This window comes from Acipenser ruthenus, chromosome 20 (assembly GCF_902713425.1).
Source record: "Acipenser ruthenus chromosome 20, fAciRut3.2 maternal haplotype, whole genome shotgun sequence".
Lineage (NCBI taxonomy): Eukaryota > Metazoa > Chordata > Actinopteri > Acipenseriformes > Acipenseridae > Acipenser > Acipenser ruthenus.
Genome location: NC_081208.1, coordinates 998,201 through 1,022,102, shown reverse-complemented (window position 1 = coordinate 1,022,102; position 23,902 = coordinate 998,201). Strand labels below are relative to the sequence as shown.

General features: G+C 38.2%; 2 protein-coding genes and 1 long non-coding RNA gene across 9 annotated transcripts; all 3 read left to right on the top strand.

The window, feature by feature from the left end:
- The first annotated feature begins 306 nt into the window (after positions 1–306).
- Positions 307–7,376, top strand: LOC117425800 (taste receptor type 1 member 1-like). Of its 3 annotated transcripts, none has more exons than XM_058993020.1 (7): positions 307–373; positions 971–1,574; positions 1,656–1,965; positions 2,866–3,648; positions 4,750–4,965; positions 5,183–5,303; positions 5,646–7,373. In XM_058993020.1, exons 2-7 carry the CDS (start codon positions 1,378–1,380, stop codon positions 6,575–6,577), a joined length of 2,559 nt encoding a protein of 852 aa, XP_058849003.1. In that variant the 5' UTR covers positions 307–373; positions 971–1,377; the 3' UTR covers positions 6,578–7,373. The 3 variants fall into 3 exon arrangements, with proteins under 3 accessions (XP_058849003.1, XP_058849004.1, XP_058849002.1); XM_058993021.1 differs by lacking the exon at positions 307–373 and adding an exon at positions 441–663 and having other exon boundaries at positions 2,866–3,471; positions 5,646–7,376; XM_058993019.1 differs by lacking the exon at positions 307–373 and adding an exon at positions 443–663.
- Positions 7,377–8,414: 1,038 nt separating this feature from the next.
- Positions 8,415–15,529, top strand: LOC117425798 (taste receptor type 1 member 1-like). 5 transcript variants are annotated; one of them, XM_058993017.1, is made up of 7 exons: positions 8,415–8,469; positions 9,522–10,125; positions 10,210–10,519; positions 11,168–11,950; positions 13,082–13,297; positions 13,515–13,635; positions 13,981–15,529. In XM_058993017.1, the coding sequence occupies exons 2-7, from the start codon at positions 9,929–9,931 to the stop codon at positions 14,910–14,912; spliced, it is 2,559 nt and encodes an 852-aa protein (XP_058849000.1). In that variant the 5' UTR covers positions 8,415–8,469; positions 9,522–9,928; the 3' UTR covers positions 14,913–15,529. The 5 variants fall into 5 exon arrangements, with proteins under 5 accessions (XP_058849000.1, XP_058848998.1, XP_058849001.1 ...); XM_058993015.1 differs by lacking the exon at positions 8,415–8,469 and adding an exon at positions 8,855–8,921; XM_058993018.1 differs by lacking the exon at positions 8,415–8,469 and adding an exon at positions 9,001–9,275 and having other exon boundaries at positions 11,168–11,773.
- A 4,413-nt stretch (positions 15,530–19,942) lies between these two features.
- Positions 19,943–23,712, top strand: LOC131698812 (uncharacterized). The gene is made up of 3 exons (XR_009307837.1): positions 19,943–20,190; positions 21,965–22,101; positions 22,669–23,712. It is a non-coding gene; the product is annotated as an uncharacterized LOC131698812 (long non-coding RNA).
- Positions 23,713–23,902: the final 190 nt, after the last annotated feature.

Genomic DNA, 23,902 nt, shown 5'->3' with positions numbered 1-23,902 from the left:
AGACACACGTTTACCACTGTTTTCAGTGAAAGACAACTCTTTCTCCCAGTCTAGGTTAAACTGCACATCCGAAGTTTAAATTTAAAATCAGCGTCAGCGAGCGGTGTCGAAGGTCAACAAATGACAAAATATCCGTGCAGTGAACATGCAAGTTCAAAGAAACGAGAGAGAGAGAGAGAATAATTAACACGCATGAATACAGAGAACACACATAATAAACGTTGTGTTTATTTATGATTGAACTGCAATTTGGCCACCTCTGACATATACAATGCCGTCCCAATACCTCCAACAGAGCTTCAATTACTGCAAAAGAGCGTAACAAGCTACAGGTGATTTGTACACTCAAGTGCTACACGAAAACGGAAAGGGGGTAAGAGCACTATCTTGTACTGGCCCAGTTACACAACAAGATACATAACTTAATAACTGAATTAAATAATTCACAGAGCCAAGAATCCGTACTCATCAACCGATACCCAAATAATAACGTTTCTCAATTTTATCCAGCACGGTACAGGTGCAGCTTCTCAGTACTAACTGTATTGAACGCTGGTGAGGCGGGGCGTGTCCCCAATCGACCCACTCCAAGCTCAAAAACAAAAAAAAGAAAACCCAGACAGAGGACGATTAATACATTGCAGAGATCAATCTCATTTACTTGTAAGAGGGTATACATAAAGCAATCATGCAGTTTTTACAACAATACAAAACTGTTCAATAGCAGAGGTACCCAAACGAGGGCTACACATCATCACTAAGGAAGCTGTAAAAAAAAAAAAAAAAATCACTTGTGAATCACTTGTGTACAGCTTACAGGCCTGCTGCTAAATAAAGCTTAAATAAATTGATAGTTCTTGTTGTTTTTGACAGCTAACTAGTAGAAGATGAAAACAGTAGTTTTTTTTCTTTTTAATCAATAAGGCTAACTGTAGTTTTCTAATTGTTATTTCTTTGGCTTTACTTCCAGGCACCAACGACAAGCCTGGTGGCCCCCACTATGTGCTGCGCTGGACCAGCCCTCAGGTGGTGAAGGAGACCCACGTCCCCCTGACTGAGTGGAGATATCCCTACATGGTGTAACCCAGACCCTCCCGGCACATTCACGCAGGAGCACAGAGCCGGGACCTTCCCAAACAATGACAGGCTTGTCCAACTACTTTTTAAAAAAAGAATAAAAAATAATTTTACAATCCCTCAGGAAATCAGATCCTGTACGTTGTCTTTCTGATTACACAGTAGCCCAGGTGGTAAACAAATTTGACTGAGAGTCGAACCGTCCACTATCCCACAGTATGTAAATTCTGCTGTAGAAAAAGCACACGCAGACATGTACAGAGGCAGTGTGTTTAATCCATACCCTGAGGAACAACAGTCATGGCTGTTTCATCTGTTCTCTTATTCACACACTTGTGTGCTGTGACCTTGGCTTACTCTGAACCCAGCTGCACAGAAACGCCCGAATCCCAGTTTGAGTTCCAGCAGGACGGTGATTATTTGATTGCTGGGTTATTTCCCGTTCATGAAGCACTTAGTAGAACCAGAACAGTACCTGAACTGCCAGACTGCAATACGTAAGTGCTCCATTCTTAGTTTCAAATGTTTAATTACAAAAAATCTGCACGTTTAACAATGGTAAATGTCTTATTTTTTAGTGAAGTTTTCAACAAACATGGTTATCATTTGATGCAAGCCATGCGATTCGCCTTGGAAGAAATAAACGGTGCCACCAGTGTTCTGCTGCCCGGTGTTAAATTGGGATATGAAGCATACGATATCTGTTCAGAGACGGCTAATCTCCTAGCAGCATTCAACATCGTGTCCAAGCAGAACGTTGAGAAACAAAATGAACAGCTAACAACAGAGAAGCACTACGACCCCAAAACTATAGCTGTGATCGGGCCAGACAGCAGCACCTATGCTTTCACCACAGCGAGCGTAATGGGATATTACCTGATGCCGCAGGTATTTACATACTTTAAACAGCATTTTATTTACAAATGGTTTGATACGGGCGATATTCACACAAAGAAAAAATAAATGACAAAGAGCTATGGTCTTGGTATTTTGGTGTTTAGATTAAAGGGTAGCTGGTTTGGTGCAAATCAGCACCATGTTTTAACAGTTTTAAAAAACACAATGCTGGAAACAGGTTTGGATCACATATTAAACTTGCTGTAAAAGTGTGTCATTCCTTGGCTTATTCTGTAGTGACCTCTTGTGGATCCTACTGTGGTAAACTTTTCGATCAATCCACTTTGAAACCTTAACCCTGGAGAAGACAATCCTAGGACAGCAGTGTGGAGTAGTGGTTAGGGCTCTGGACTCTTGACCGGAAGGTTGTGAGTTCAGTCCCAGGTGGGGGACACTGCTGCTGTACCCTTGAGCAAGGTACTTTATCTAGATTGCTCCAGTAAAATCCCAACTGTATAAATGGGTAATTGTATGTAAAAATAATGTGACATCTTGTAACAATTGTAAGTTGACCTGGATAAGGGCGTCTGCTAAGAAATAATAATAATAATAATAATAATATCTGTTCTGGTCCATTCCATTGGATTCTATTAACTATTGAATTTAGTCTTGTTAAATAATTAAGCAACAGATTGAAACACAGTCTTGCTACTGAATAGACTGCAAGAGGTTGCCTATCTGTTTTGTTATAAATAGCAATTATGTTATAACTGCAGTTTTGACAGCGCTATGGTAACAATGTAAAACTGCATCATTATAATTATTAACCTCGTCTTGCATGCAATGCAGTATGTGAACTGAGTGGGATTATAAAACCCTTTGTTAAATCATCCCTCCCCTTCCTGCTCCCTTTACTTCATGTGTTAATAAAACACTCTTTCATATTTGCAGATCAGCTATGAGGCTTCCAATGAATTGCTGAGCAACAAATGGTTATACCCGTCTTTCTTCCGCACTATCCCCACCGATAGGTATCAGGTGAGGGCGATGCTTCAGCTACTGTCAGAGTTTCAGTGGACCTGGATTGCCCTCCTGGGAAGTGATGATGACTACGGGACACAGGGGGTGCAGAGTCTATCTGAACTGGCATTAAAATATGGGATCTGCATAGCTTATCAAGCCATCATACCCTCTTACAGCAAAGACACAAGGGCTCAAATGCTACAGATGATTAAAGGCATTGTCCAAACCAAGGTGAACGTGGTGGTAGTTTTTTCTGGCAATCGCAAAGCCAGCAGATTCTTCTCACTGGTCGTCGAGCAGAACGTCACAGATAAAGTGTGGATTGGTTCTGAAAACTGGTCCATATCCACGTCGGTTACCAGGCTACCTAAAATCCAAAGCATTGGCAACGTCATGGGGATATCCGTCAAGGCGGCAGAGATGCCTGGCTTTGCCGAGTTCGAAGCTCGGTCGATTGAATCAGAGAACTCTAAGGCCAACGAGAAACCAGTGTGCCGAAATGAAACTTTCTCCGAGATCCTCGCCTGTTACCAGGTATGCGACCAGTGCAGGTTGCTGAATTCTACACACGTGCCCTCCCTGCTGGAAGCTTTCGATATTCAGTCTTCATTCAATGTCTACACTGCCGTGTACGCTGTTGCACATGCACTGCACCAGTTACTAGGCTGCGACTCTGAAGAGTGCCAAAAAAAACATGTGCACCCCTGGCAGGTAAGGGGTAACCTGACAAGTCGAATCTATTTTATATAGCAGATGCACATAATACACACACACACATATATATATTATATACCTCTGTTAACCCGACATCCCGCGTGGATGCCATTTAGTGTTGACTTATCCGAGGTGTCAACATGAGTTATGGCATTAACGTGCATATAACAGAACTCACACGTTTACAGTATTTCCAAGTTTATTTTTAGTTAAAGGTCCTTATGAAAGCAGTTGAAGGTACTGCAGTGAATGAATCAATTACAGTAAGTACTGTACAAACTTGATACAACTCTTATATTATATATTATATGAAATAAGAATTAATAAAATAACTATAGCGTTATTTTTACGAAAACAATCCAACCACAAACTGCACAAACTGTTTACTGTAGGCCTACTTTTAGTTATTAGCATGTACTGTCTAATTTGACGTCTTAACTAGCAAAAGTTAACAAATGTACATTCTACATAATTAACTCTGTGAACGAAAACAATAATAAACAACTTACAGTTTCACACAGAAATCAAGCATTGTCGATTGTTTCGCATGCAAAAACACGCGCTTTCACAGTTCTGCTGACAGGGAGCTCTCAGCAGAATCAAAAACATCTGAACCGAGTCCAGTGCGATGATGGCTTTATCCAATTTGATAGGAGGCTCTGGAAGGTCAAGTGTGGAGTTATCCACTAGTCTTTTCAATAGTTTTCATCCTTTCGGTACCAGTAATAAGTGTCGAGTTACGAGTAAAGCATTGTGTCGAATTAAGATATATATATATATATATAAGGGGCATTTCATGCCCAGTGTAATATGTGTATTGGTGTAGTTAACTGCTTTAGGATCTGGCTGGAGGTTGAATTTGTTAAATTAAATAAAGTACAAGACTGAAAATAAGATTTATTGTGTGTGGTGGTATTAGGATCCGCCACTGTTAGATAATAATTCCCCATTCTGGAATTGTCAGAGAAATTTAATTACACATTAATTCTTATTGCAATTACTGTAGGCTTCACCATTTTACTAATAAAGAAGGATACAGCACATGCATGTATGTGTTTAATGTTTTTGTTTATTGTATTTATCATTTGTTATTTGCAGCTCTTGCAACAGATTAAACAGGTTAATATTTCCATTCATGACGCCCCGTTATATTTTGATAATAACGGAGATCCCCCTACCGGCTATGACATAATTGCGTGGGACTGGGTCGGTGACAGCGTATCATACAAGGTGATCGGATCATACAGCCCCAACCCAGAGAGACTGCTAATCAACAGAGACTTGATTAACTGGAATGCCAAGGACAACAAGACAGTAAGTTTGAGATCTTTCTGTCTGAAAACTGTAGGAAACTCATTCCTTATGTATAGGATATTAAAAGGTGTAGTGTAGATTTAAAATCCATTTTCTGTACCCATTTATGCCAACTATATCTGGTATATTTCTGAACTTTGAACAGGGTATGTCAGTAGACCACTCCTGCATGTTTAAATGTTTTCTAATAATTCTTCTCTTAATATAAACCACACAGGTGCCCACCTCTCTCTGCTCTGCGGAATGTTGGAAGGGGTACAAAAGAGTTGTGACTGGCGCTCACCTTTGCTGCTTCAACTGTGAGGCTTGTCCCGCAGGAACTTACGTGGATATAAACGGTGAGAAAATAAATCAATCTGCGCTCTTTAACTAATCCAAAACTTCCAACACTAAATGTAAAACTGTGTCTACTTGTCTCATATTTGTTTAACTCCCATCAAACACACACTATGGGTCAGATGTGACACACTTTTGTACAGGCTGTGTTTGTGTTCCAGTTTGTGTATGGAAACCTGCTAGCCCAGTTACTTTCCCATGGAACCAAGGTTGATATTCCATGACAGGGTTCCTGTTCTCAACTTCACTTCTACAGTAAACATTTCTAAAAAGAATATCATTGAGTAGTTCATTTACTGTTAAGAGCATAACAAAACATGTTTTATCCCCCCTTTCCCCCATAGATCTTTTCAATTGCAAGCCTTGTGAGATACATCAGTGGTCTCTGCCAGAGAGTGACGCCTGCCTCAACCGAACTGTAGAATACCTCCCATGGAATGACATCACTTCGGCAGTGCTGATAATCACCTCAGTCATGACACTGCTTCTGACTGTAGCCACGGCAGGCCTTTTCCTGCTAAACCTGAACACCCCAGTGGTCAAATCGGCTGGTGGAAAGACATGCTTGCTCATGTTGTCCTCCCTGGCATGTGCGTCCTGCAGCGTGTACGGTCACTTCGGCGTCCCCACGGCCGTGGGTTGCGCATTCCTCCGGGAACTGTTCTGCTTCAGCTTCACCATCTGCCTCTCCTGCGTCGCCGTCAGGTCATTTCAAATCGTGTGCATTTTTAAAATGTCTGGCAAGCTGCCAAAGGCTTATGAGTTCTGGACCAAAAATAACGGCCCACATGTATTTATCTTAGTCTCTTCTGCCATTGGGTTCTTTATTTCACTTATGCGCATTGTCCTGGATCGTCCTGTACCAATTGAGAACTACAGCATCTCTCCTGATAAGATCGTGTTGGAATGCAGCGGGACCCAGTCTGTAGGCTCCGCTATGGAGACAGGGTACGTGGGATTGCTCAGCTTCTTGTGTTTTGCATTTAGCTACATGGGGAAAGATTTGCCAGCGAACTACAATGAAGCCAAGTGTGTCACGTTCAGCCTGTTACTATATTTAGTCTCTTGGCTTGGTTTCTATACCACCTACGCAGTCTACAAAGGAAAGTATACCCCAGCTTTTAACACCGTCGCTGTATTGGCTAGCGTGTTGGGTATACTCGGGGGTTATTTCATGCCCAAGTGTTATATTATTCTGCTGAAACCTCAGCTTAATACTGCAGCGCATTTTCAGAATTGCATTCAAATGTACACTACCAAGAAAAGTGATCATTAATGCTAAAATGTTACTGCAAGTAATCTTTATGTACTTTAAAAGCCAATGGAATTAAGACAGTACATTTAAGGATCCTGCTGTTAATGGCATTATTTATTTAGTTTATAATAATGTTTAAAATACTTGCAAGTTTATTATTATTTATTATTATCTCTGTAACACTTTAAAATCATAGATGCAAGATCATATGATTATCAATAGAGCTTCATAGGATTGCATAGAAGTAACATATGAATAGCAAATTTGTGTTTGTTATTTTGTAATGATGTTTCTACTCTTGGAGATAAATACATTATTTAAAAATGGCCAGAAATTCATAATGAATTCAAGTTGAACACCACAGCAGCAGCAGCTAATGCCCTGGAATTCAGTGGAATGTGCAGTGATTGTATGAAAGTTTAAACATTTGTTTATTATTATCAGTTGTGGCTTGGTTTAGTTTCAACAATATAAATATCATAAACAGCTATATTTTCCTTACTAAATACTGAACGTATGTTACTTGTATATCTGTTGTAACCCAGCTATCTTTGTGTATTCATATATTGTGTGTGTATATATATATATATATATATATATATATACACACACACAATAAAAATGTAATTGAATGTTCAGAAGAGGTTGGTCTTTTCCATCATTGGGGTATGGGGGATGATTTTTTGAGGTTTTTAGTCAAAAGTATAAATTTACTAAAATGTTTCAGGTTATCTTTTTTTTCTTTTCTTTTTTTTTTATTCAAGTAATGAAATGAGAAATAAACAGCCAAACTTACTTAAACTGTCTTGAATACCTGCTGCATTTTTTATAGTATTGTAATTTCACATTCATTTAAAGAGTAAGGCTTTGAAAATGTGCACTATGAGGCCTGTAATGAGTTCTGTACCACACACCTGAAACAGTCCTTTTCCCCTTCTGTCACTTCATGTTAAGTTTGCTATCTATGTATCTATTTTATAATCTATTATACAAAACACAACACAACTGACAACATGTTGCTTTATCCAGGACTGTAGCCACACCGGTAGTTATACCAATAAACATGGAAATCCTAAAGTTGCAATCAACTCAGTTAAGAAAGTTATGGAGTGTTCCATAGTAGGGTATCGACTATTATTCTGTAGATAAAGAATAATAAACAAAACTGCAGGTCCCCAGCGTTAATGTATCTAAAATATATATTTCAAAATCGGTTATAGTATTCTGCCATTAACAAAGTGTGATTCTTTAACCAAATACTGAAGAATATAAAAGACATTTTAAATACTAGCATTGTTGTGCAGTACAGTAGTTGTTAGACTATCTCTTGATGTCAGCAAAATACACAAGAACAAGGGATAGAACAATGCAGAGCCGGCACAGGTTCTGTGTAATGTGTATTGTACTGTAGATCTACAGTGTAGTAACTTTAAATGTAACATACTGGTGTTTTTCCATTATTTCAGTTTATACTGTATGCATTACGCACTTTAAATAAAATATATTCAGTTATTATTAAGCAAAACACAATAATTGACCTGATTTAACAAAAAACGCTAAACACACATTTTGGTAAGGATTCTTTTTGACAGGCTCTTTCCTTTAAGATCTGAATTGAATGGTGGTTTTAAAAAAAAAAAACAGTACCTTCTCATGACGAGACGCAAGATATGTAAATATATTAATTTTAGACCTGCAATATAACATTTAAACATGCATTCTCTAGTCTTGCGCCAACACTCCCAATTTTATAAAAAAAATACATTCATTCATCTGAATAAAGACGTGTGGCACGAGCGACATTCCATGCTTGCCATACAAAACTGGCTTGAGTCGTTAATCAGCTTCTTTACTGAACGCCGAAAGCAGCATCTGCCTTAAGTCTGATCCAGGAGAATATGCAGATGAAAATGGTTTGTGGTTTGTTTCATAATGACGTTTGTTGCTCGCTTTGTATGTACAGGCTACAGTGTGTAAGCGACGTGTTGCAGATGAGACACACGTTTACCACTGTTTTCAGTGAAAGACAACTCTTTCTCCCAGTCTAGGTTAAACTGCACATCCGAAGTTGAAATTTAAAATCAGCGTCAGCGAGCGGTGTCGAAGGTCAACAAGTGACAAAATATCCATGCAGTGAACATGGAGGTTCAAAGAAACGAGAGAGGGAGAGAATAATTAACACGGATGAATACAGAGAACACACATAATAAACGTTGTGTTTATTTATGATTGAACTGCAATTTGGCCACCTCTGACGTATACAATACCGTCCCAATACCTCCAACAGAGCTTCAATTACTGCAAAAGAGCGTAACAAGCTACAGGTGATTTGTACACTCAAGTGCTACACGAAAACGGAAAGGGGGTAAGAGCACTATCTTGTACTGGCCCAGTTACACAACAAGATACATAACTTAATAACTGAATTAAATAATTCACAGAGCCAAGAATCCGTACTCATCAACCGATACCCAAATAATAACGTTTCTCAATTTTATCCAGCACGGTACAGGTGCAGCTTCTCAGTACTAACTGTATTGAACGCTGGTGAGGCGGGGCGTGTCCCCAATCGACCCACTCCAAGCTCAAAAACAAAAAAAAGAAAACCCAGACAGAGGACGATTAATACATTGCAGAGATCAATCTCATTTACTTGTAAGAGGGTATACATAAAGCAATCGTGCAGTTTACAACAATACAAAACTGTTCAATAACGGAGGTACACAAACGAGGGCTACACATCATCACTAGCTAAGGAAGCTGTAAAAAAAAAAAAAAAAAATCACTTGTGAATCACTTGTGTACAGCTTACAGGCCTGCTGCTAAATAAAGCTTCAATAAATTGATAGTTCTTGTTGTTTTTGACAGCTAACTAGTAGAAGATGAAAACAGTAGTTTTTTTTCTTTTTAATCAATAAGGCTAACTGTAGTTTTCTAATTGTTATTTCTTTGGCTTTACTTCCAGGCACCAACGACAAGCCTGGTGGCCCCCACTATGTGCTGCGCTGGACCAGCCCTCAGGTGGTGAAGGAGACCCACGTCCCCCTGACTGAGTGGAGATATCCCTACATGGTGTAACCCAGACCCTCCCAGCACATTCACGCAGGAGCACAGAGCCGGGACCTTCCCAAACAATGACAGGCTTGTCCAACTACTTTTTAAAAAAATAAAAATAAATAATTTTATAATCCCTCAGGAAATCAGATCCTGTATGTTGTCTTTCTGATTACACAGAAGCCCAGGTGGTAAACAAATTTGTCTGAGAGTCAAACCGTCAAATATCCCACAATATGTAAATTCTGCTATAGAAAAAGCACACGCAAACATGTACAGAGGCAGTGTGTATAATCCATACCCTGAGGAACAACAGTCATGGCCGTTTCTTTTATTCTCTTATTCACACACTTGTGTGTTGTGACCTTGGCTTACTCTGAACCCAGCTGCACAGAAACGCCTGGATCCCAGTCTGAGTTCCAGCAGGACGGTGATTATTTGATTGCTGGGTTATTTCCCGTTCATGAAGCACTTAGTATAACCAGAACAGTACCTGAACTGCCGGACTGCAATACGTAAGTGCTCCATTCTTTGTTTTAAATGTTTAATTACCAACAATCTGCAGGTTTAACAATTGTAAATGTGTTTTTTTTTTTTAGTGAAGTTTTCAACAAACATGGTTATCATTTGATGCAAGCCATGCGATTCGCCTTGGAAGAAATAAACGGTGCCACCAGTGTTCTGCTGCCCGGTGTTAAATTGGGATACGAAGCATACGATATCTGTTCAGAGACGGCTAATCTCCTAGCAGCATTCAACATCGTGTCCAAGCAGAACACTGAGCACCAAAATGAACAGCTAACAACAGAGAAGCACTACGACCCCAAAACTATAGCTGTGATCGGGCCAGACAGCAGCACCTATGCTTTCACCACAGCAAGCATAATGGGATATTACCTGATGCCGCAGGTATTTACCTACTTTAAACAGCATATTTACAAATGGTTTGATATGGGCGACATTCACTCAAATAAATAAATGACAAAGAGCTATAGTCTTTGTATTTTGGTGTTTAGATTAAAGGGTAGCTGGTTTGTTGCAAATTAGCACCACGTTTTAACAGTTTTAAAAAACACAATGCTGGAAACAGGTTTGGATCATATATCAGACTTGCTGTAAAAGTGTGTCATTCCTTGGCTTATTCTGTAGTGACCTCTTGTGGATCCTACTGTGGTAAACTTTTCGATAAAGCCACTTTGAAACCTTAACTCTGGAGAAGACAATCCTATCTGTTTTGGTCAATTCCATTAGTTTCCATTAACCACTGAATTTAGTCTTGTTAAATAATTGAGGAATAAATTGAAACAAAGTCCTGCTACTGAATGGACTGCAACTGGTTGCCTATCTGTTTTATTATAAATAGCAACTGTGTTATAAATGCAGTTTTGACAGCGCTATGGTAACAATGTAAAACTGCATCATTATAATTATTAACCTCATCTTGCATGCAATGCAGTATGTGAACTGAGTGGGATTATAAAACCCTTTGTTAAATCATCCCTCCCTTCCTGCTCCCTTTACTTCATGTGTTAATAAAACACTCTTTCATATTTGCAGATCAGCTATGAGGCTTCCAATGAATTGCTGAGCAACAAATGGTTATACCCGTCTTTCTTGCGCACTATCCCCACCGATAGGTATCAGGTGAGGGCGATGCTTCAGCTACTGTCAGAGTTTCAGTGGACCTGGATTGCCCTCCTGGGAAGTGATGATGACTATGGGACACAGGGGGTGCAGAGTCTATCTAAACTGGCATTGAAATATGGGATCTGCATAGCTTATCAAGCCATCATACCCTCTTACAACAAAGACACAAGGGCTCAAATGCTACAGATGATTAAAGGCATTGTCCAAACCAAGGTGAACGTGGTCGTAGTTTTTTCTAACAATCGCAAAGCCAGCGGGTTCTTCTCACTGGTCGTCGAGCAGAACGTCACGGATAAAGTGTGGATTGGTTCTGAAGACTGGTCCATATCCACATTGGTTTCCAGGCTACCTCAAATCAAAAGCATTGGCAGCGTCATGGGGATATCCGTCAAGGCGGCAGAGATGCCCGGCTTTGCCGAGTTTGAAGCTCGTTCTATTGAATCAGATAACTCTAAGGCCAACAAGGAACCAATGTGCCGAAATGAAACTTTCTCCGAGATCCTCGCCTGTTACCAGGTATGCGACCAGTGCAGGTTGCTGAATTCTACAGACGTGCCCTCCCTGCTGGAAGCTTTCGATATTCAGTCTTCATTCAATGTCTACACTGCCGTGTACGCTGTTGCACATGCACTGCACCAGTTACTAGGCTGCGACTCTGAAGAGTGCCAAAAAAAACATGTGCACCCCTGGCAGGTAAGGGGTAACCTGACAACCTGACAAGTTGAATCTATTTTATATAGCAGATGCACATAATACACACACACACACATATATATATTATATACCTCTGTTAACCCGACATCCCGCGTGGATGCCATTTAGTGTTGACTTATCCGAGGTGTCAACATGAGTTATGGCATTAACGTGCATATAACAGCAGAACTCATACGTTTACAGTATTTCCAAGTTTATTTTTAGTTAAAGGTCCTTATGAAAGCAGTTGAAAGAACTGCAGTGAATGAATCAATTACAGTAAGTACTGTACAAACTTGGTACAACTCTTATAGTTCGATTGAAATAAGAATTAATAAAATAACTATAGCGTCATTTTTACGAAAACAATCCAACCACAAACTGTGCACAAACTGTTGACTGTAGGCCTACTTTTAGTTATTAGCTTGTACTGTCTATTTTGACGGCTTAACTAGCAAAAGTTAACAATGTGCATTCTACATAATTAACTCTGTGAACGAAAACAATAATAAACAACTTACAGTTTCACACAGAAATCAAGCATTGTCGATTGTTTTGCATGCAAAAACACGCGCTTTCACAGTTCTGCTGACAGGGAGCTCTCAGCAGAATCAAAAACATCTGAACCGTGTCCAGTGCGATGATGGCTTTATCCAATTTGATAGGAGGCTCTGGAAGGTCAAGTGTGGAGTTATCCACTAGTCTTTTCAATAGTTTGCAATAGTTTTCATCCCTTCGGTACCAATAATAAGTGTTGAGTTACGAGTAAAGCATGGTGTCGAATTAAGATGATATATATATATATATATATAAGGGGCATTTCATGCCCAATGTAATAGGTGTATTGGTGTAGTTAACTGCTTTAGGATCTGGCTGGAGGTTGAATTCGTTAAATTAAATAAAGTACAAGACTGAAAAAAAGATTTATTGTGTGTGGTGGTATTAGGATCCGCCACTGTTAGATCATTCAAATAATTCCCCATTCTGGAATTGTCAGAGAAGTTTAATTACACATTTATTCTTATTGCAATTACTGTAGGTTTCATCATTTTACTAATAAAGAAGGATACAGCACATGCATGTATGTGTTTAATGTTTTTGTTTATTGTATTTATCATTTGTTATTTGCAGCTCTTGCAACAGATTAAACAGGTTAATATTTCCATTCATGACGCCCCGTTATATTTTGATAATAACGGAGATCCCCCTACTGGCTATGACATAATTGCGTGGGACTGGGTCGGTGACAGCGTATCATACAAGGTGATCGGATCATACAGCCCCAACCCAGAGAGACTGCTAATCAACAGAGACTTGATTAACTGGAATGCCAAGGACAACAAGACAGTAAGTTTGAGATCTTTCTGTCTGAAAACTGTAGGAAACTCATTCCTTATGTATAGGATATTAAAAGGTGTAGTGTAGATTTAAAATCCATTTTCTGTACCCATTTATGCCAACTATATCTGGTATATTTGTGAACTTTGAACAGGGTATGTCAGTAGACCATTCCTGCATGTTTAAATGTTTTCTAATAATTCTTCTCTGAATATAAACCACACAGGTGCCCACCTCTGTCTGCTCTGCGGAATGTTGGAAGGGGTACAAAAGAGTTGTGACTGGCGCTCACGTTTGCTGCTTCAACTGTGAGGCTTGTCCCGCAGGAACTTACGTGGATATAGATGGTGAGAAAATAGATCAATCTGCACTCTTTAACTCATCCAAAACTTCCAACATTAAATGTAAAACTGTGTCTACTTGTCTCATATATGTTTAACTCCCACACACACTGACACAAACACAGATACACAATGAGTCAGATGTGACACGCTTTTGTGCAGGCTGTGTTTGCATTCCAGTTTGTGTATGGAAACCTGCTGGCCCAGTTGCTTTCACCCAGAACAGGGTTTACATGTATGATATTCTTCACCACTATATGTGTTCCTCAACTTTCTAAAAACAATTTCACTGACTAGGCCATTTACTGCTAAGAGCATAACAATTTATTTTTGTATCCCCTTCCCCCATAGATCTTTTCAATTGCAAGCCTTGTGAGATACATCAGTGGTCTCTGCCAGAGAGTGACGCCTGCCTCAACCGAACTGTAGAATACCTCCCATGGAATGACATCACTTCGGCAGTGCTGATAATCACCTCAGTCATGACACTGCTTCTGACTGTAGCCACGGCAGGCCTTTTCCTGCTAAACCTGAACACCCCAGTGGTCAAATCGGCGGGTGGAAAGACATGCCTGCTCATGTTGTCCTCCCTGGCGTGTGCGTCCTGCAGCGTGTACGGTCACTTTGGCATCCCCACGGCCGTGGGTTGCGCATTCCTCCGGGAACTGTTCTGCTTCAGCTTCACCATCTGCCTCTCCTGCGTCGCCGTCAGGTCATTTCAAATTGTGTGCATTTTTAAAATGTCTGGCAAGCTGCCAAAGGCTTACGAGTTCTGGACCAAAAATAACGGTCCACATGTATTTATCTTAGTCTCTTCTGCCATTGGGTTCTTTATTTCACTTATGCGCATTGTCCTGGATCGTCCTGTACCAATTGAGAACTATAGCATCTCTCCTGATAAGATCGTGTTGGAATGCAGCGGGACCCAGTCTGTAGGCTCCGCTATGGAGACAGGGTACGTGGGATTGCTCAGCTTCTTGTGTTTTGCATTTAGCTACATGGGGAAAGATTTGCCAGCGAACTACAATGAAGCCAAGTGTGTCACGTTCAGCCTGTTACTATATTTAGTCTCTTGGCTTGGTTTCTATACCACCTACGCAGTCTACAAAGGAAAGTATACCCCAGCTTTTAACACCGTCGCTGTATTGGCTAGCGTGTTGGGTATGCTCGGGGGTTATTTCATGCCCAAGTGTTATATTATTCTGCTGAAACCTCAGCTTAATACTGCAGCGCATTTTCAGAATTGCATTCAAATGTACACTACCAAGAAAAGTGATCATTAATGCTAAAATATTACTGCAGGTAATCATTCTGTACTTTAAAAGCCAATGGAATTAAGAAAGTACATATCCTGCTAGTAATGGCATTATGACATTTATTTAGTTTATAATAACGTTTAAAATACTTGCAAGTTTATTATTATTATTATTATTATTATTATTATTATTATTATTATTATTATTATTATTATTATTATCTCTGTAACACTTTAAAAACCATAGCTGCAAGATTATATGATTATCAATAGAGCTTCATATGAATGCATAGAAGTAACATATGAATAACAAATGTGTTTAATGTTTCTACACCTGAAGATAAATACATTTTTACAAATTGCCAGAAATTCATAATGAATTCAGGTTGAACACAGTAGCAGCTAATGACCTGGAATTCATAGCAATGTGCAGCAATTGTATTACAGCTGAATTATTATTATTATTATTATTATTATTATTATTATTATTATTATTATTATTATTGGTTTACAGTTTCAACAATATAAATCCTGTAGACAGCTATATTTGCCTTATTAAATACTGAAATACTTATTAAATACTTTGTATGTCTTTTGCAACCCAGCTATCTTTGTATAAAATAAATAAATAAAATACAATACAAATGGAACTGAATGCTCAGTAAGGTTGTTGTGTTCTCTGTTCTACTATTGGGTTGTAGGGGATGATTTTTCAGAGGTTTTTTTTTACTCCAAAGTGTGTAAATTACTTTTTTGTTTTTTCATTATTTTGATAACAAATATACAACCTAAATTATTAAAACTGCCTTGAATGCCTTATGTGCTTATTTCTAGTTTTGTATTCTTATTCTTATTCTTAGTCTTAGTAGTTTAGTTTATTTGTCTTTGAGGAAAGAAAATGAGTAAAGCTTTGAAAATTTGCCCTGTGACATTCCGAATGAGTTCTTCCACATTTATGTGTACCACACCTGAAACAATCCTTGTAGTGCACAGGGCAGTAGCCAACCGTGACAAATGGGTAAGTCTATACATAGTTCACAAAATATTTAGCTGCCCCAAGTATCTTGGTTTTCATTGCAATTTGCATTATTACTAGTTCACATTTTTCTGTGATTTTAAAACCGTGACTGTTAAGATAATAAGGTGATATTAATGTTGCATTCATCATCTTGAGGTATTAATTCATCACCCTTTACAAAACACATCTATTTAACGGATGCAGGTCATTCCGCTGATGTAAACTGCCATAAGATTGGCATCTTAAATTTGTGAAACTGACAACATGTTGCTTTATCCAGGAATGCAGCCACACTGGTAGTTATACCAATAAACATGACTAAGCGTTTTAACTGCCCTCCATGTGCTGTAAGGACAGAAAGTCAGTGTGTGTGTGTGTGTGTGTGTGTGTGTGTGTGTGTGTGTGTGTGTGTGAGATATTCTACAATAGAATGAAATGGCAAGTGTTCTGTGATTGTATATATCCCTACCTCTGTCTGGGATTCAACACTCGGAGACAGACTAACATCTTCAGTCCCTTTGTATAAAGTTTCAAATCTTCTTCTTCCAAGGGCCATTGCAAATTCACTTGTGGCCTAAAAAAAACCACACATACATAAATAAAAAGTTGTAAAAAATAAAAACAACAAAACAACAACATCTAAACTCTACACTCAAAACCACTGAGGAAGAAAAAAATATTGTATTTATTTTTGGCACTAATATATTTATATACTTTATGTTTCCTTTCCTTGTTCACATTCATTTATATAGTCGCTGTGCTCTGATTATCACTGTGTGTTTTATGTATTGGATTTGTTTTCGTTTAATTTACTTACTTTCACTAACTGTCACACGATATTCACCTGGATTTAATTCCACCCCAATTGACTAATGCGCTAATTATACGGGACATTCTTCACGAGGCTGACCAGATTGCCATTTAGAAGGGCTTTAAAAACAGCAGCGCCAGAGAGAACAGGAGAAGAAACAGAACACCGAGTGAGTGAGTGAGTGAGTGAGTGAGTGAGGGAGGGAGGGAGGGAGGGAGTGAGTGAGTGAGTGAGTGAGAGAGGGAGTGAGTGGGAGAGGGAGTGAGTGAGTGAGGCAGGGAGTGAGTGAGTGAGTGAGTGAGTGAGTGAGTGAGGGAGTGAGTGAGTGAGAGAGGGAGTGAGTGGGAGAGGGAGTGAGTGAGTGAGTGAGGGAGTGAGTGAGTGAGAGAGGGAGTGAGTGGGAGAGGGAGTGAGTGAGTGAGGCAGGGAGTGAGTGAGGGAGTGAGTGAGTGAGGGAGGGAGGGAGGGAGGGAGTGAGAGAGTGAGTGAGTGAGTGAGTGAGTGAGGCAGGGAGTGAGTGAGGGAGTGAGTGAGTGAGGGAGGGAGGCTGGCTTATTTGTCTTTCAGAAATTCCTCCTCCCTGTTATCATCAGACGTTTCCCAGGCCTCTTGCGGCCCTGTCCTTCAATTTTATTGAACTGAACTTCGACAATAAGACGTGGAGAAAGAACTGTAATTGTGGAGTGTGTGTGTGTGTGTGTGTCAAATTCGCTCCAGGTGAAGTGGGAACTAAAGTTATGATATCGTAAAATATTACACGATTTAGAAATGAGAGAGAGAAATATATATATATATATATATATATATATATATATATATATATATATATATATATATATATATATATATATATATATATATATATATATATATATATATATATATATATAATGGCAATTACCTCAACTGCGATCTTCTCGGCTCCTTCTCAAATCACCTCAGTTGAAAATTGTGAACAACCTCGCTCTGGCACCCGCGAGCTCTGGCGCGCCCTAAACAGCAACGGAAAAAGCACGAGCTTGATCAAACTGTCAGCTAACTTAACCGATTAGGTACCCGATTCAATTTTCTTACAACAAATCTGAACAGCAGCTGTATTTGTGTAAGTTGATATATATACATTTTGTATATATCCTTAGATTTGCTTACAAACTGCTAAGTCCTATTTCTGTTCCAGGTCTTTTTTTTTTTTCACTAAAAGCTACTTGAACCAAACCAAAGTCGTAAGACCATCGGAGATGAACGTTTTAAAACTGCAGTGTTTCCCGAACACCATCCTAACTCCAGTAGCTCCTGAACGTCTACTTCATATAATATTATGTTACTTTTTTTCTTAAATATATAGTCATAGGCGCCGGAGACGGTTGGCCCAACGGGACACTGCCCAAGCACTTTCTGAAAGGGACCACCCACCCATGTTTAACAGCGAGGGCGAGAAATATATATATATATATATATATATATATATATATATATATATATATATATATATATATATATATATATATATATATATATATATATATATATAAATTAGCTCAAAGAGCCATTATATTATATCAAATACCTTGAATCTCAGTTCTTCCAAAACAGATAAATCGTAAATCAAACAAATACACAAAGGAAGACAGCCGGGACTATGTTGATAGACAATAATCCTAACGTTTCACTAGCTATACCGCCAGCTTCTACAGCGGTAAATTGAAGCTTTTAACAAATGGCAATGAATGAGCGTAGATAAGCCGACTTTGGGCGTGATGACAAATGTATAAACATTCGCTATCTTGTAACACTATAGAAGACTGTTGAAACATGTTCAAAAATGTGTAGAATAACCGTTGGACTTAAAGAAATAGCTAGCTTTTAGGTAGGCAAATACTTTGTAGACAGCTGTTTAATATTATGTATCAATACATTCTTTATCAATGTAAATGCTATAAATATATAACCTGCTTCAATATTTGACGTAGTTGTTAAATTGCATTCATTTATCTATATAAATATTGTAGTCATTTGTTTTTTTTACGGAATTGGTAGTTTTTACATTATAGTAATGTTATCTATTGCATAGGAGGGAAAAGGTATGGCTATTTTTTTCTATTATAAACTCAGCCACTGAACTTTATGCAAGAACAAGCTCGCATTTTGTGATAATTCTGTATTACACAATGCATCAAGTAGCAGACACCTTTTTTGTCCTGCAAAGCTGTAATTTATTTTCAAAGTATGACAATTAGTCGGGAGGGCACACTCTGCATACAGTACACTCATTTGCATAGCATACTTTAATATTGTGGATCTAACTTTGTGCAATCGACGTGCATTTAAATTGAATGAATGAAAAATAATTGATTGGTATTGCAAGTATGATTAATTTACCGTGGGTGTGTAAATAAAATTAAGTTTTGTAGACTGCACATGCATGCTTTACTGACTATCAGCAACGGTGAGTCCTGGTACGCAGAACGTGTGTAAATGTTTAATTACACACATACACTACAATGTATGTGTGTATATATATATATATATATATATATATATATATATATATATATATATATATATGTGTGTGTGTGTGTGTGTGTATGTGTGTGTTTGTGTGTGTGTGTGTGTGTGTGTGTGTGTGTGTGTGTGTGTGTGTGTGTGTGTATATATTCTTTTGGCTTTTTGTTTTCAGAATCATCCAGCTGCTCTAAGATTTGCATCTCGGTTTAACAACTTCTAAAATGCAACCGGTCAACTTATTTCCTGTTATGGATGAGTAGCCACACCGGCTGTATGACAAGACACATGCAAATCTTAAACTTTGTGCTTGGATGTGCTGATGTCAATTCAGCAGAGAAAACCGTGCTGTATATTAATCTGTAGATAATATAATAAAAGTATTATTATTATTATTATTATTATTAAACATTATTAATGGTGTATTAGTATTCTAGTTTGGTCTATAGTGCATCACCACTAACAAAGATGCAAAAAACTTCACTTGTCTACAGCTTGAATATTATATTTAAACAAAATCAACTTTTTCGGACAACTTGCATTTATTACAAAAACATATTACTGATATTCTATAATGCATTATAACTAACCTTCCAAAAAAAAATCAAATTAAGTTATTTCCCTATTTCCCACAGACAACTCTCATTTCACCACATCCTTACCAATACGCCACAAACCCCGCCTCCTCTTAATATCTACTTAATTGGCTGATTTGAGAAATGATTAATTGTACCACAACCTGACTCGACCAGGGTAAATTGGAGTTACCGGGTACCATCTGTGTCTTTCGTAACTTTATCATGCACAAACGATGCTTTACTTTTTGCTAGCCCTGCTGTCTTTTATTTTCTGCCCCTGGTCATCCGTGGAATGACCCTGAAGAGATGGACTGTGTTTTATTGCAGTATAACAGCCTGTGGATTTTTCTCCCTGTGCAGAACCCCGATAATGGGACGCCATGCAGGCGAGTAAATGGTAAGTGCGCGTGCTACTTTAAAACATGGAAGAAAAAAAAACCACCTTTTAAGTCTATGCACAACAAAAAACTGAATTCCTGATTGTGGTAACATTTTAGTTTAGTGCATGCAAATGAAGCTTAAGTGAATTGATAGTTATTGTTGTGTTTGTCCGCTAACTTTAGAAGATTAAATTATTATTATTATTATTATTATTATTATTATTATTATTATTATTAAGCTAACTGTAGTTCCCTTAAGAAACCAACTATGTTTAGTTGTGAAAACAAATATTAAAGTAGTTTCTTGTTAAACCTGAAGTTACCTGAAAACTATATTTAACTCACACACTCAAAAACACACAATTCTACCAAATTTCTCATCCTTTACCTTTAATATATTAATATAATGAAAACAAATGCGGAAAGTAAAACCAATTCTAAACTTATTTACAAAAATATAATAAAACAAAATACAGCTGTACTATTTATTACCTATACAACTCGTCCCACACCCAAACAAAAAACAACTCTAATATATACGTGTGTGTGTGTGTAATTAAACGGGATATCTTTGGCAAATGCGGCAAATCATATTTTTAAAACTTTTTTCCCTTTCAACAGAACTAATTGAACTAAACGCCATGTTACTCCATCATTCACGCTACCCATTTACAATTAACAATTAACAACACAATGTATTTGTCCATGCGCAGTCCGTGCAACTTCATATGCGACTTGCACATAACTCCTAAACTTGACCCCTACCGCTAAACCTAAACCTAACCCCTACCCCTAAACCTAACCCCGGGTCTACCCCTAAACATAACTGTCACTATTAAACTATTACTATTATTTCAACACCGTTGGGTTTGCGGCCGTACTGCATCCGACGTTCACCGCTTGAACTGAAAGGTAATACGCATTAATATTTTCATCTATATTTCATTAAAAAAAATCATAATTTTCTGTATTTTCCTCGCGTTATTTAAATTAAAATGACTTCGCAAAGCTTAACGACAAAAATGTTTGCAGAATAGTCTATTTTTGGTGCGAGTTAAGTGTAGGATTACTTAAACAAAAAACTCTTTTTCAATGTGTATTTTTTTTCTTTTACTTAAACTATTTCAGTACTTAAACAGTAAATGCTTTGTAAATACCTCTTAGTATCTTTTACAAAAGGAATAAAGAGAATCACTTTTTTTGTCAAGTCAAGCAATCCCCTTTTGAACCAATTTTTTTTCTTCTGATTTTTGGTAACTTTAGTTTGGGGATAAATTATTAGAATCAGATTTAAAAATATGTTATATAGTCTAACGTGTCATCAACACATTTCAAAAGAGTATTATCGTTCAGTATCATTCTGTAATCATTTTAATCCATACTTTGTATAGCATTATTAACATAAATTATAAGTATAAATTCGTTAACTACATTTTTGGGGATAGTGTGCCAATTTTCAAAGCTTTAGCTTGAGTTACTTAGAATTTTTTTTTTCAGAGTCTATTTGGATTAAGTACGAGTTCGGTATTTATGAAATAGACTGTTTGCTACACCAGATCTTCACACAGTATGGCTCTTTCATAACTTTACAGAAACAGACTGTTGTAATGGGCTTCTCCTGTAGTGCAGCGGCCGACGCGATTTCAGGCCATCTTACCTGGCCATGAGACTCGCTGTAACGGGAAACAACAGCTCCGGCAGCCTGCTTCCCAACGTGACTCTGGGGTACCATGTCTTGGATTGCACCTCTGTAGCGACCTGCTTAAAGAGAATATTGTACTTTTGTTTCAGCCAAGAAAGGGCTGCAAGTAAATTCACAGCCCTTCTTGTACAACGATCAAACCAACGTGAAGGCAGTGATCGGCCCCATGTTCAGCAGCATAGCCTTGAGTTTGGGACCCATTCTGAGTCCCTTTCTTATGCCACAGGTAAGTCTTTCCCTTTTCTTACAGAAAGTAAAGCTATTCTTTTTGACTATAGTAGTAATTAATATTTTATTCCTTAATACAATTGTGTGATCAATATACAGAATTTAACATTAAAAAAACATCCTTTAAACTATCTCTCTCTCTATCTATCTATCTGTCTGTCTGTCTGTCTGTCTGTCTGTCTGTCTGTCTGTCTGTCTGTCTGTCTATCTCTATCTATCTATCTATCTATCTATCTATCTATCTATATGCCTTTGATTTTTGGGTTAAATAACAGGGGCAATACATTCTTATCTTTCTGTACACCACCCCCCAGATTGCTATTTCCATATACCTGCTGATCAGAGGTTTACCTCCTGTTGAAATCATTAACAAGGACACTATAATGCCGATATGCAATATCTGAGGTCTGGTGCTGAATCTGTCTTACATTGGCCTGCGCGGCTTGTTCAGCTTCGTTTGTTCACACATGGGGGGGGGGGGGAAATACTGCCAGATAACTACAACGAGGCCAAGTGCACTGCATTCAGTTTGTTCATATGTATAACTTCATGGATTTCTTATCAGGTGAGGGGCGATGCTTCAGCTACTGTCAGTTTCAGTGGACCCTGACTGCCCTCCTCGGAAGTGAGAGAGACAGTGCAGAGTCTATCTAAACTGGCATTGAAATACTTGATTTGCATAGCTTATCAAGCCATCCTACCCTATTACAGCGAAGACACAAGGACTGAAATGCTACAGATGATTAAAGGCAGAGATGCCCGGCTTTGCCGAGTTCGAATCTTTCTATTGAATCGGAGAACTCTAAGGCCAACGAGGAACCAGTGTGCTAGAGTGAAACTTTCTCCGAGATCCTCGCCTGTTACCAGGTATGCGACCAGTGCAGGTCACTGAATTCTACAGACGTGCCCTCCCTGCTGGAAGCCTTCGATATTCAATGTTCATTCAATGTCTACACCGCCGTGTACGCTGTTGCACACGCACTGCACCAGTTACTAGGCTGCAACTCTGGAGAGTATTATTATTCACTGTGGCCTGGTTTACAGTTTCAACAAAATAAACCCCGTAAACAGCCTGACTAAATACCGAACTCCAATTACTTGTATATCTTTTGTAAGCCAGCTATCTTTGTGTATTCATAATTAATATACATTTATTTATTTATTTATTTTTTAAATCAGTTGCACTATTCTCCCATTAAGTGTGTGATTCTTTAACCAAATACTGAAGAATATATACACTCAGAAGTAAGCAGGCTTCTGGTGTAATCTATTATAAAGTTGGAGTCATCTATCTTTTTAAATATACAGTAAAGAACATTTAATGGGTCTACTCTAAACCATTCTGCTGATGTAAACCATCCAGCTACTGCAAGATTTGCATCTCGGTTTAACAATTTCTGAAATGCAACCGGTCAACTTATTTCCTGTTATGGATGTGTAGCCACACCGGTTGTATGACAAGACACATGCAAATCTTAAACTTTGTGCTTAGATGTGCTGATGTCAACTTAGCAGAGAAAGCCATGCTGTATGTTAATCTGCAGATAAAATAATAAGAAAACCTTTACTATTATTATTATTATTATTAAACATGACTTATTTTGTTTTATTCTGTTTTGACTTGTTCTTTATATCACTAACAAAGCTGTAAAAAAAAAAAAAAAAAAAGGAAAAACCTCACTTGTTTACAGCTTGAATATAGACCTGCTGTCATTTTCTGCCCCAGTTCATCCGTGGAATGAGCCTGAAGATCTGCACTGCGTTCCACTGCAGTATACCAGCCTGGGGATTATGTGATT